Here is a 14,538-nt window from a genome sequence, read left to right on the forward strand (position 1 = left end):
ATAAAATCATAATTAATGACAATTTCATTATTAGATGTGAAATTCAAACCTTTTGGTTTTATATTTAAGGAAATGAGCACTTCAGAGCGTGATTGTAGGTAAGGGTATAAAGCTTTCTACTAGAAATATAATTATTTAGTTGTTTTGAATGCAAAATATCTATTGTTGCTATGTTTGTGAATATTTTTCTTAAATTTTGTCTATTTATGTTTTTTGCCCTCTTAATCTTTGGGTCTACTTCTGCCCTGACTGGGATTTCTCTAAGGTCGTATGAATTTAATTGGAAAACTAAATAGCATAGTTGCTCTCTAAATAATGAGTAAGTTATATATTTATTTAGTCAGTAAAAAATAATTATATTTTCACACATATATATATATATATATATATATATATATATATATATATATAGAGAGAGAGAGAGAGAGAGAGAGAGAGAGAAATATGTATAAAATATATATATTATATGTATAATATATTACTGTACAAAAAACATCAATGCGTCAACTATTATTTTTGGGAGCGGCTATATTGCGTAGTTTTACTAAAAATAATAGCTGAAAGAATATATAGTTATTATATATCAATGTAATATATATAATTTTTATTTATTTAGCTAGTAAATACAATTATTTTTATCGCGCGGCCAAATATCTATCTTACCCAATTTAATGCTGTTACAATTGAAAGTGCCTGTTGACGGAAGTTCTGAATAAATAGTAACACTATGTAAATTCTAGATTTTTCGTAGTACAGTAAAGGGAAACAATTGGAGACAGTGTTATAACTTTATTCTTTGTCAATGAATACACTTGAGTATCTTTAATGATACAAAGTAATGCCCATCATTTTTAAAAAATTACCAAAGTCAAATTGATAGGAAATAGCTGGTATTAAATACATTATTCACTTCGCTATTGTCCAAAAAATAATAATCATTAAACAAGTGAATATTAGGATAGCACCTGAAAATTATGCTTATTAGCAGTTTATTTAATATAGTGAACTAAACCTTTTGCGAATGTTTTATGTTTCGGTTAAATATGTGATCTTTCATCGATGGTCCAGTGTTTAATATTTTTATTTATTTTCCCCTCTTGAACATAATTAATAGGAAGAAGGGAATATGTAATTATGCAACAATGTTCAAAAAGCCAGTAATATTCAAATTCGTAATATCATTCAGAAGATTCATCCCTTAACTAACAAAAAGATCTTAGCAGAATTGTTACACATATGAAATTGAGTACATTTTTTGCAAACAAAAAAAAAATCATTTATTTCTCGAAAAGACATAAAAAATATGTTCAATGTTATAAAATAAAAACTGTAAAGTAAATAAATCGAAGACAAGTATAGAGAGAGATTGATATATTATTCAACTTCAAACTCATGTACATAATGAACTGAAATCTCTTATATTTATAGAAGAAAGGAAGTTGCTACTACAAGTTGCTGTGTAAGCTGCTACTGCAAGTTGCTGTGTAAGCTGCTTGTAAGCTCCTACGGCAAGCTGATGTGTAAACTTCTTGTAAGATGTTATTGTACCAGTTATAGATAATCTTCTAAAGAAGTAATATTTATCCACAACGGAGTGTCGAAATGATAAGCTTCTTCAAGAAATTTATTTCCAATAGAGTACTAAATATATAAACATATTTACGGCGGAATCCAATATGAATAAGCTTATTCAGGAAGCTTATTTACAACTGAGGCACATCCATAATATAATATATTTATAACATTCAATTTCAATCTTAGATTGGTTGATTGTCAAAGCCTTCTATAATATGTTGGAGGAGATTGATTGGACTGTATATCGTTCCATATTTCGTTTTTTTTTTTTTTAAAATTGAATTCTCTAAAACTTAAATATAAGTATCACTTGAGTAAATCTAAAATTCTAGTATCAACGCTCAAATTGTAACATCTTAATCATGAAGTTATTCTTTTGGAATCAGTATTTTGTTTAGTAGTATAAAGTATAGAAAAAGAAGAAAATATGCTGAAAAAATGAAAAGAGAAGGAGGACCAATAAAATTAAAAATTGGGAGAAATGGAAAATTACTTTCTTGGATCCTGAGACTGCTAGAGACATTGCCACTATTATTGCCAAAAATCAATATCATTCTGTTTGGGATGGTTAAAGAAAAAGAAAACAAGGAATGATGAAAAAGTGGTGCCTAGATAAAACAAAAAAGAGAAGGAGAAAATAAATCAAAGAAAAATCAAAAAGTATTGCAACAGAGCAGACAAAGGAGAAAAGAAAATACTAAGAAATAAAGATGTGAGGCACAAAAAGCAAAAGAAAACAGAGAAATAGACTTGTTAGCTTTACCAAATGGTGATGAATTGTGTGAATAGAAGCATGGGAGTTACATAAAGAAGTAACAACAAAAAACTTAGAGGAAGAGGAAAAATTGGTATTGTTGAATTTGAGGTATTGGAATTTGAGTTTAAATCCTATACACTAATAGTGTAAAAGAATTTGTACATTATTAGATTATTTAAAAGATAATTATATATAGTCGTCTATTATAAATAAGATTAGTGACCCACAAATAACAATAACAACATAGTCAGTGTAATCCTACTATATAACAATAACAACATAGTTAGTGTAATCCTACTATATAACAATAACAATATAGTCAGTGTAATCCCACAAATGAGATCTGGGAAAGAGAATGTGTATGCAGACTTTACCCCGACATTGTACAGATAAAGAAAATATTTTTCATAGACCCTACAAATATAAACACAACAATTTAGAACAAGTGATGCAGGAATCAAGAAGGGAAACATGCAGAAACAATAGTAATCTAATAATATATTAAAGCAGAAGTAGCATCAGGAAGTAATTGAAAACTAAGAAAAAGAAACCATAATAGTAAAGCTACTGGTATGGGAAGAAAAAGGAAAAAATAATAATTTTTTTACACTATCACTATATACAAGTCAAATCCTTTGAATTTTACATATGACTCTTTTTCTTTTCTTTTCCTTTCCTTTCCCCCTCTCTACTCAGACAAACAAAACAAACTAGGTAACTAATCATCATGAAACATCCTCTATATCCAACACTAAGAAAAAGCAATTCTAACCAACAAAACATTACTTCCCTTAAATTTACCACTCTTTACAAAGCCTATTTCTCAACCATTTCCTACACAAACACAACCCCAAAACCATGAACCATTTCCTTTCTCTCTTTCTCACTACATCTTTCTCAATTCTCTTCTTTCTCACAAAAATTCCACTTGTTTTGTCCATTACCACCACCTCTACTTCAAATCTTTCAATTCAACTCATTTCTCTTTTGTCCTTAAAATCTTCTTTTCAAGATCCTAACAATACATTCCAAGATTGGAATCCCACAACCACCTTCTCAAAATTTAGTTTTCAACCCTTTTGGTGTTCATGGTCTGGCATTAAATGTGACACAAAAACAAGCCAAATTACAACACTTAATCTCTCAAGAAGAAATCTTTCTGGTAAAATTCCACAAGATATTAGATTCTTGGTACATTTACACCACTTAAATTTAAGTGGAAATTCTTTTGATGGTCCTCTACAAACAATTATTTTCCAATTTCCTTTCCTTAGGACACTTGACATTAGTCACAACTCTTTTAATTCAACATTTCCACTTGGCATTACTAAGCTCAAATCTCTCTCACATTTAAATGCCTATAGCAATAGCATCACTGGCCCTTTGCCACAAGAAATTGTTCAACTTCAAAATCTTGAGTACTTAAATCTTGGTGGAAGTTACTTTGATGGTGAAATTCCAACAAGTTTTGGAAATTTCAAAAAATTGAAATTTTTACACTTGGCTGGAAATTTACTGTGTGGTAAAATCCCACTTGAGTTAAGTTTCTTGAACCAACTTGAACATATAGAAATTGGATACAACAATTACACTGGCAATATTCCTTCTGAAATTTCCTCTTTATCAAATTTGGCCTATTTAGACATTTCTCAAGCTAATCTCTCTGGTGAAATTCCATTTCAATTAGGAAACTTGAAAAATCTTGAATTTTTACTTCTTTTCAAGAACCATTTTATTGGCAAAATTCCTCAGAGTTTTTCCAAACTGACATTGCTGAAATCACTGGATTTATCAGATAATCATCTCTTTGGCACAATTCCAACTGGATTTTCAGAATTAAAGGAGCTGAATATGTTATATTTGATGAACAATAATTTAACAGGTGAAATACCACAAGGAATTGGTGAGCTACCAAATCTTGAATTATTATCTCTTTGGAATAATTCACTCACTGGAATTTTACCACAAAAATTAGGATCAAATGCAAAGTTACAAAAACTTGATGTCTCTTCAAATTCTTTGTATGGTCCCATTCCACCAAATCTTTGTCTTAGCAACAAGTTAGTTAAACTCATCCTTTTTTCAAACCAGTTCAGTGGTAAGATTCCTTCATCCTTAGCAAATTGCACAGCATTATCGCGGTTGAGAATTCAAGACAACAAAATCAACGGCTCGATTCCTTTAGGATTCGGGTTTTTGCCAAATTTCACATACATGGATATCAGCAAGAACAATTTTTCAGGTACAATTCCAAAAGATTTTGGAAATGCCGTGAAAATGGAGTACTTGAACATATCTGAGAATTCATTTAACAGCGAGTTGCCTGAAAATATTTGGAAAGCGCAGAGTTTACAGATATTCTCCGCAAGTTACAGTGGACTTATTGGAAAGCTTCCTGATTTTAAAGGGTGTGAAAATTTGTACAAAATTGAGATTGAAGGAAATAATCTCAATGGTAGTATTCCATGGGATATTGAACATTGTGAAAAGCTAATTTCGTTAAATTTTCGACGAAACTCGCTTACTGGAATCATTCCCTGGGAAATATCTGCAATTCCTTCAATAACAGACGTTGATTTGTCACATAATTTTCTCACTGGGACAATTCCTTCAAATTTTGGCAAGTCTAGTACATTGGAACATTTTAACGTGTCATATAATCAATTAACAGGTCCATTGCCTTCTTCAGGATCAATATTTTCTACATTTCATCCGTCGTCGTTCATTGGAAACGAAGATCTTTGTGGTATTATTATACATAAACCGTGTAGGACGGACAGACTCAACGACGGGGAAATAGAAATTCGGCGACAACCCAAACAAACGGGCGCCGGTGCAATAATCTGGATTGGGGTTGTAGCATTTGGAGTAGTATTGTGTTTCCTCTTTGTGGGTGTCCGATGTTTCTATTTGAATTATAGCCAAAGATTTTCAAGTGATAAGGTAATTGGACCGTGGAAATTAACAGCATTTAAAAGGTTAAATTTCACGGCAGATGATGTCCTGGAAAGCATAACAACCACAGACAAGATACTAGGAATGGGATCTGCAGGTAAGAAACATCCTAAATATTACGTCTTTGTCTCAATTTATGTGATGCAGCTCCGATTTCAAAAGTCAAATGAGATTATTTTTTTGTCGCAAGCTTTTGATATGCATTTTTAATATTCTGAATTGTCAAAATACTGTGACCTGAAGAACTTTTTATATAGTTTCCAAATATGTATTTTTATTTCAAAAAAACTTTAGTCGTTTTGTCATAAAAACTGTAAATTTTTTTAAAATATAATATTTGGAGTTAAGTTGAAAAATAGTATTTGGAATTTGAAATTATGTTTGGACTTGTATTTCACTTGAAAAAATATTGCAGTTTTGTGAGTTGGGAAAAAAAAAATTCAATTTTTAAAAAAAGTGGGCTTTTGTAAAACTCATTTTCTTAAAATCTTCAAAAACTTACAAAATTTCATTTTCAAGAAGTTTGACTCTCGAAATCCGAACTACATCAATAATAACTCAGAACGTTGATTCATCTTGATCTGCCTCAGGTACAGTGTACAAGGCAAAAATGCCAGGTGGCGACATCATAGCGGTGAAGAAGCTATGGGGGAAGCAGGTGAAGGAGACAATAAGGAAAAGAAGGGGTGTATTAGCTGAGGTTGATGTCTTAGGCAACGTAAGACATAGGAACATTGTGAGACTATTAGGTTGTTGCAGTAACAATGAGTGTACCATGTTGTTGTATGAGTATATGCCTAATGGAAACCTAGATGACTTGTTGCATGGCAAGAACAAAGATACAAATTTGGTGGCTGATTGGTCTACTAGGTACAATTTTTCTTCACTTCAAATTTATTTGGTAATGATAATGACGTGAGTTGAGTCAATGGTCTATTGAAAACAGTTTATCTACCTCACATAAGGTAGAGGTAAGATATCAGCGTACTCTATCCTCCATATACCCCACTTGTAAAATCATACTCAAGTGACACCGCTTCGTCGAATTTTCTCCCGTAATTTATATGTAATTATTGGGTATAAATATAAAAGTGATACCGTTTGCCATTACAATAAATTATTCCTTTTTTATTTCTTCAAATATTTACATCGTTTACGAAAATTCCTGCATACGCCACTGATCATATTATATATGTTTTTATTATTTTAATGACGTGAGTTGAACTTATACGAAGAAGTATTGAAACTTCATATTGCGGACCTCGATATTTGAATCTAAAACATAGTTATTGTTGTTTGATTTACTAGGTACAAAATTGCACTAGGGGTGGCACAAGGAATTTGCTACTTACATCATGATTGTGATCCTGTAATTGTTCATCGTGATCTAAAACCTAGTAATATTCTTTTGGATGGAGAAATGGAAGCTAGAGTTGCTGATTTTGGAGTTGCTAAATTGATTCAGTGTGATGAATCTATGTCCGTTATTGCTGGATCTTATGGCTACATTGCACCTGGTAAGTTTTTTAATCCCTTTAATTTTAAAGGATTATTCTCAGGGAATCAGTTCAACAGTCAAGAGAATACAATTTGAACCACAACACATAAATTCGAAATCTAATTTGTCTAGTGTGTGTTTGGTACGATCGAAAATCTTTTTTCCATAGAAAATCTTTTCTCCAAAAAATGTTTTCAATGAGGTAATCACAAATATCATAAAATGTTACTAACAAAGGTTGTGGGTGTTAAGTACTTTTTTATCATTAATCATTGATCAGAGATCTAGTGTTCGAGTCTTGAGTATGTAGTCGTCTTTGTTAGGGAGTTATTTACCTTCCAATGTAGTACTTTCTGGTGCGAATCCGAATTTAATGGGGTAATAATTTATATATACCGGATTTTCCTTTCTATTAGGCGGAACTCGAACATCATTTTTCTAATCATATTTAGTTCTCAAAAATATCTATCATAAAAATGACATTCTTAAAAAATGACTTCCATTATGAAAATACACCTTATATGATCAGCAAAATCTGATTAAATTTTCTGTCCCTATTGACTATGTAAAAGAAAATTTGGAATGTCCAACGTATCTTATTTTATGCTTGGTTTGTGCTTTTTCTGTTGTGTAATGTTTATCCAAAAATCTATCGCATCCTGTCGGTTTAGTTCGTTCTGTAGGGTGACGAAAAGGGGTCACTTACGTGCTTAACGTGGTGTCATGTCATAAAATACTGTATTTGGTGAACATATCTATCTTCATCGTTTCCATCCACTTTTTTTTTTCTCTAATCAGTTTTCAAATCGATAATTAAAAAATAATTATTATTTTACTGTAACACGAAAAGTTTCAGCATAATATACTGGAGATTGGTGTATGAACTTCCAGTATATTATGTTGAACCAGTATATTATACCAGAACTCCAGTATATTATGCTGGAAGTTCACATATAAAAAAAAATTAAACTCTATTATATTATGGCAGAATATTTTCTGGATTTTGAACAGTATTTTCGTTCAGATTTATCTTTCTATGAAATTGGCTAAATTTCGATTACTTTTAAAATTGTGTCTATTTTTCAATTACTACTTGTAAATCTTGCTATTTTTGAATTTTTTTCCTTTTTTTCTTTTCTTTCATAACCGTAATATTTGTGCTAGTTTGCTCGAATATTTTGCTCCATCAAAATTTAGGTAGAGGCAAAAAAATTACTTAGCTTCTACTGATATTTGAATTTAAAATTTCATACCAACACTTCATTTCATTGATAACTAGGTCACCCCTATGTTACTCGTTTCTGTCCACTTTCATGTGTCAAGTTTCAAGTTTCAGCTTATAGGAATCTTCTATGTTACAATAATCAATTCTGGGAGACCTAGGTCATATTTTGAACTTGTGCACCAATATTTAAAGAAATATTTCTCTCTGTTTCTAAAATTTTACATACTAGGAGAGAGTTTATTAGTGCTTTGTGATGATAGGTATGAATTTGTTAAAAATATGTATTTTCAAGAAAGTTCTCATATCATCACAAGTGTAAGGGTGGCACCATTATTATCACCTTCTTTTTTTTGCTTTTTCTCGCCGTGATTTACTACTATAGTTTTAACCTTTTAGGGGCCATGGGCAGTATTAATTGCGCGTGAATTGGCCCTTAGGCTTTAATTTTGATTTTTACTTTATGTTATTCTTTGGACCCACAGAGATTTTTCCAAAATATTATCTGAATCTTCAGGATGATTAATCCCCCTAATTTATTACTAGACCTTAATATTAAAGAGTCAAACTTTCTAGATTTCCTTGGCGCTATAAGACAATATGTTATGATAACCCATTTAATTTTTTAAAAAAATTTTGGTTTTCCACATAGTGTACGATGTTCTTAAATGGAAAAATGATATTGTATGATCGTTCTTAAAATAATAGTCAAAAGATATGTAAATTTATATATTTTCGGCTATCGAATGTAAGTAGTGTCTGGCGCGGGCTAGAAATGATAATACCCCTTCTTAAATTTCTTGTTGTTTCGTTCACATAAGTTTTCTGATTGGTCTGCTTGTGTTGATGCTAGTTGTTATTCTTTCCTTTTATCCTTCAGGAACTTTTTTACCCTTTTTATCTCTTTTTTTCTTGAGTCGAGGGTCTACCGATCGAAAACAATCTTCTCTATCTTCTCAAGGTAGGGGCAAGGTCTGGCTATACACTACCTCCATACTTACAATATTACACTGAATTTTTTGTTGTTGTTATTGTTGTCCAGTATCCGCGTTGAGGCGCCGACTAATCCGAATTCTCACCTTCTAAGGCCGTTAAAGAGGAAAGCACTCCAAATTATTTCCATTTCGAGACAACCCATTTATTCGTGCTAGATAGCTATGTTTTACTTAATTATCTTACTTCTAAAACTTCTGAATTCGTAGTACAAGTACTAATCCAAGTCCATTAAAATGTAGTAGTACTAGTTTACTAAGTATGTTGTACGTTTGCAGAATATGCTTATACATTGCAAGTGGATGAGAAAAGTGACATCTACAGCTATGGGGTGGTGCTAATGGAAATTTTGTCCGGAAAAAGATCGGTAGATCCAGAATTTGGTGATGGAAATAGCCTTGTTGATTGGGTGAGGTCCAAAATGAAGAACAAAAATGGTATAAATAGCGTGTTGGATAAAAGTGCTGGCGCTTCATGTCCTCGGGTGAGGGAGGAAATGATGTTGTTACTTAGGATATCGTTGCTATGTTCTAGCCGAAATCCGGCTGATAGACCTTCTATGAGGGATGTTGTGTCTATGTTACATGAAGCCAAACCTGAAAGAAAGTTGTCTACGAATGGTGGTGGTAGTGCAACTGCGGCTTTTTCTTTGGCACAAAAGACCAATGTTGAGTGTTAATATAATTGGAAATTTGGTTTGTTTGTTTTTTTTTGTCTCTTTTTCTCTTCAAATTGTGGGGGATTGGTAATTTGGTATAGGAGAAGTCAATATTTTCTTTTAAAATTTATCTAGTGGAAAGTCATGTGTTCTGATTCTACTATTCTATCTTGAATAGACCATTAATTTTAACTTGACTAGTAACAAAATAGATATTGATATCAAGGATTACAAAAATGGAACAAAATAAAATGATATTAAGTACTCTTAGAATATCTCAAAACTGTGTGTTTCGGCAAAGGAAAAAAAGATATATTCAAGATCAAGCTCCTTCTCATCTGCTCCACTCCTTAGCCAATTGGATACAATGTACTCTCAAGGTTTCCTCTTCTACCTGCACATAGAATGATATCATTGGTTTTGCTGTGGCCAATTAAAAAGAATGATTTTTAATTGGTTGAACTATATATTCGCCTTAAACAATACATAACTAAATGAAGTTAGCAAAAACATATATTTACAAAAAATTAGACTTTTAGTGGCGAATGATCGCTTGAAAAAGTTTACGTTGAACTTGAAGTTCAATTGATAATTCATTTGCAAAATATTGTTAGGTGTATTTGCTTACCCAAAGTTAAATGTCATATTCAGCTGTTAATGCTCCAAATAAAATAAAGTTCATAATGAATAAAGTCTATGGCATGCATAAAGCATAATAGACTAATCGGTTACAAAGATAAAACTCCTTGAAGAAGGAGAGGAGCAAATGCTCAAGACTCGATGATCGCTTGGAAAAGTTTAGTCGTTGAAGTGGCGATATTGCATCGCCACACAAAATCACTACTAGCGACTCTTAATTCCAATATATTTGAGCTATGTTCTAGCTATAGTTAATTAGATGAAAAGGAAGTTGGCAAATTCGTGAGGCTAGCAAATGGAGCTTGGAACTAGCTGTTGTTTATGAGGTATGGCAAAAGAGATCGTACAGTCAAACCTCTCTATAATAGCCTCGTTTATTTTGATATTTTTTGGTTTCTATAGTAAATTGTTTATTATAGAGAATATATATTATAGCATAACATGAAAAATTCAACAGTTGCTAAAAATAAAAAATTGTCACAAACAAGCTCGGATTCATGGGGTATTTGTCAAATTAGGTTTTCTGTTTTGCGTGTTGTATTCTTATGAATCAACTCGTTTTTTCGAAAATTAAATAAATTAAACTTCGAGGTTAATTTATTTGAGAGCATTATTCGTTTCAATTCGATATTTTTTGGCTGCTATAGTGAAGTGTTGTTATAAAAAATATATATTATAGTAATAAATAACATGAAAAATTGATTCCAAGAAAAACTTGGCCATTATAGTAGACATTAACAGGTCAATAAGAAAAAACAACATACACTAACAGATAAATTAGCAGAAAATAAAGAACGATAAGGAGAAAGAATTCAAGTAAACAAGAGTGCATCTAATAGTCATCAAAGAACAAAAAGGAAATTAAAAGGTAGATCTGACCTCTAAAGAAGAAATTGTATTTATATGATTCTCTAGTTCCTCCGAAAACTCTTTCTCCTGCTTTAAAATGACTATAAGCTGTGTGAGCAAAAAACATGACTGCTCAACCTGGAAAACCAATCACAAAAACTGTTACTAATCTTCTTCATTATTCTAATTAATATATCTATAAATTTTTGAAATGAACAATTTTAATTAATTACCTGCCATTGCATATTCATAATAAAATCCTCGATACCGTCCATGACTTCCTCAGCTGAGATCACAGCATCATAAACCGACGTCACTTTTGCCTGTCCAAATAATAGAAAATTTGATCTTACGATTATTTGTATATATATATATATATATATATATATATATATATATATAAAATTACTTTAATATGACAAAAAATAATAATATTACAAATTTATTATCATAGTAGATAATCTATACGTGTGATTATAGTAGATAATCTATATATGCAACACACGCCTTCTCTCCCTTGTATTTTCATTATCTTAAAGAGCTCTATTTGTCACGGATACCTTAATTTCTTGTTACAAACTTTATAATTGGCAAGAAGTAACCTTTATATATTTTCACTCCAACAAAATCAAGTACTACTATAATAAATTTTTCAACTCTACTTAACATATATTAAAAGTATTTCAAAGTAGGTCAACAAAACTGCCACAAGGTTACGTTAGTACTACTAAAATTGTTCTCTGTCCCACAAATTTTTAATTTTCTAAGATTTTATTGGAAACAAAATACGATGTGCCACCAAAAATACGTTTTTAACTCTATCCAAAGCAACTTCTTTTTATAATTGCTCTATGCCCAACATGATCTCGACTAATAAACTTAATTTACTTCAATAAACATGTAAAATTGAAGTAAAAGTTTTTTAATTTAATAAAAATAAAGTAATAAGCATACCTCAGCTCCATCGACTAATGGAAGACAAAGAGAAACTGCTGACAATTTCCTGGCCACCCTTCCAACTGCTTCAGAATTTTTGACCTCTAATCTTTGCCATTCTCTAAGTAAACGACCTTGAGAATTCATTATTTGGTTTATTTTAATTTCGTGCTTCAATTTTTGCACTTGAATTCTCTTCTCCGCGGTGAAGTTTCTCATAATTGAGATTCTTAACCATACATTGAACAGCTTCTTCTGTTACACAACCAAGAAAAACAAGAATATGCACTTCAGTGGAAATAATGTAATTTAATTTCATGTATGGTCATTCGATCTTTATTTATTATAGTTTATTGCACTAAAGTCACAAATATTTTTTCATAACAAAAAATAATTCAATTGTGCCTATATATGACAGAAAATAAATTATATAAAAATGTTAAATCCAATCGTGGAAACACAAGTAGGTACACATTTGAGCTACTCATTTTACATAATATCCATGCGGTACCACTTAAAAAATAAAAACTTACTTTTTTGACAAAATAAACCCATGATCGATGTGTGCCACGTGGTGAAAGACAGCAGTAATATTAGGTTGGATTGAAAAAATGACTGACTTGTTTTTTAAGTGGTGTCACCTGAATATTATGTAAGATGAGTTGTTGATATATACTAACTACTTATGATATGTCAATTTTCTACATATGGCGTCTTACTTGTATTTTCTGGGATCAGATTTAGCATTTTATCTCCTTCCTTATATTTTTTAGATATACAAATGCATAATTGAGTTATTTTTGCGATACAAAAGTTAATTTTATAATTTTGGTGCAAGACACTAAAAGTTGGACATCCATCCATGTAACCTGAAAATTAACGGAAACATTCTTTCTATCTCACAAAGTAAGGATAAGGTCTGCGTACTCCACTTGTGGGGTTACACTGAGTATATTATTATTGTTGTAAATTAAAGTATCTAGGCATTGAAGAATTCAGAATTTACCTGTGCAACCCTCTTGATTGTAGCCATAGAAGCCTCAGCACGAGCATTGGCAAACCTCCATTGTACCAACCTATTATTCATAATCCTATATTGATGAAAATCTTCTTCTAATACAGGTGACACTTTTCTCTGCTTAAAATACTTCAAAACCCCAACAACACCACTTCGACTACCACTACTCTCCTTAGACTCCGCTTTCAATTTTCTAGTGCTAGGCGACTTAGGGACCGTATTAGGCAATTGAGATGCAGTCGAATTAGGCAATGGACGTCCTGGTGACAATGCCCATGCAGAAGAAGAATTAGTAATCTTACTCTGATTATTGCGTTGTAAGAATTTACCAAAACTATAATTATGATCTCCATTTTCTTGAGACGACTTTCTAGTCGTCTTGATTTGTGTATAGTTTGGGCTTCTCATCAATGGGCTAACATTTTCTTCACCTCTATAAGTTCTCATTTTCGTCGTTGATTTTGACCGATTGACAAGACTTGGCACTGGGTCTGTTGATGAGTAGGTGTGGATTTCGGGAAGTGACATTCCGCTTTTGCTTCTTAGTAATCGTGGAGAGTTAGCCGGTGATCGCTGAATATTAATGGCTGGTTGATAATTTTGCTTGCGAGTACTGCGATTTTTCTCCTTCTCCATTTTGATGATTTGATGTAAGGTCTTTGTTTTACAGGTTTGTATTTTTGGGAGAAAGATTAGTGTATAAAATTCAACAACTAGTTTTATAAGAGAAAGAAATGTAGGTTTAGAGAACTATAGCTCGAGGGCTAGTAGTTGATAGCACGTTAATATGTTTTTTTCCTTCTTATTTCCAAATTGTAGTTCGAGGCTAACACGAAAATTGGTCGACTACGTGTATTTATTTTATCATGTATATATGTCAAATGAGGAGGACTTTTTGGAGGTCAACGTTAATATGTAATCATTTGATTATAGGAAATGTTAGACACGTCCTATTAACCAATATATGTTAAATCCCATAATTTGACTACTTAAATTATTACTCTAATTAGCAATAACAATAATATTTAGTACGCTTCAATCTCAAATAAATAGGAGTTAAATAAATTAAAATCGGTTATATAAAGTCTCATTGGCCATTTTTCTGATTCCATTAGTACAGGTTCAATGATACCTCCAAAATAAAAACAAAACATAAAAAGTAGTATTAGAGGTCTGTTTTTTTCGACTGACATAAAATATGTAATTGGACTAAAAGATTTCTAAGAAGAAATAGGACCTAAGGTAAATGAACTAACACGCCTAAAACATATTCAGAACTAATTAGTATCGCCTATAAAAATTATTTTTTTATTGTGTATTATCTTTCGCTAAACTATTATAGAGGGTAGGCCTTTCGAAATTTTTTCTCCACATGTGATTGTAGGTTTACCTCGTTCTCTTCTAACATTTCACTTGGCATGGTTTCGCATCTACATAT

At 31.5% G+C, this 14,538-nt stretch overlaps 2 protein-coding genes across 2 annotated transcripts; one reads left to right on the plus strand and one right to left on the minus strand.

Moving 5' to 3' along the window:
• Nucleotides 1-3,130: 3,130 nt before the first annotated feature.
• On the plus strand, nucleotides 3,131-9,702 carry LOC104106374 (leucine-rich repeat receptor-like protein kinase TDR). The gene is made up of 4 exons (XM_009614910.4): nucleotides 3,131-5,384; nucleotides 5,878-6,157; nucleotides 6,596-6,804; nucleotides 9,279-9,702. The coding sequence occupies exons 1-4, from the start codon at nucleotides 3,191-3,193 to the stop codon at nucleotides 9,677-9,679; spliced, it is 3,084 nt and encodes a 1,027-aa protein (XP_009613205.1). The 5' UTR covers nucleotides 3,131-3,190; the 3' UTR covers nucleotides 9,680-9,702.
• Nucleotides 9,703-9,840: 138 nt separating this feature from the next.
• Nucleotides 9,841-13,777, minus strand: LOC104106375 (QWRF motif-containing protein 7). The gene is made up of 5 exons (XM_009614911.3): nucleotides 13,089-13,777; nucleotides 12,101-12,337; nucleotides 11,380-11,469; nucleotides 11,177-11,284; nucleotides 9,841-10,052 (listed from the first exon to the last, which is right to left on the minus strand). Exons 1-5 carry the CDS (start codon nucleotides 13,734-13,736, stop codon nucleotides 9,993-9,995), a joined length of 1,143 nt encoding a protein of 380 aa, XP_009613206.1. The 5' UTR covers nucleotides 13,737-13,777; the 3' UTR covers nucleotides 9,841-9,992.
• Between the last annotated feature and the right edge of the window lie 761 nt (nucleotides 13,778-14,538).

The sequence above is a fragment of the Nicotiana tomentosiformis genome, chromosome 5, assembly GCF_000390325.3.
Source record: "Nicotiana tomentosiformis chromosome 5, ASM39032v3, whole genome shotgun sequence".
NCBI classification, from domain to species: domain Eukaryota; kingdom Viridiplantae; phylum Streptophyta; class Magnoliopsida; order Solanales; family Solanaceae; genus Nicotiana; species Nicotiana tomentosiformis.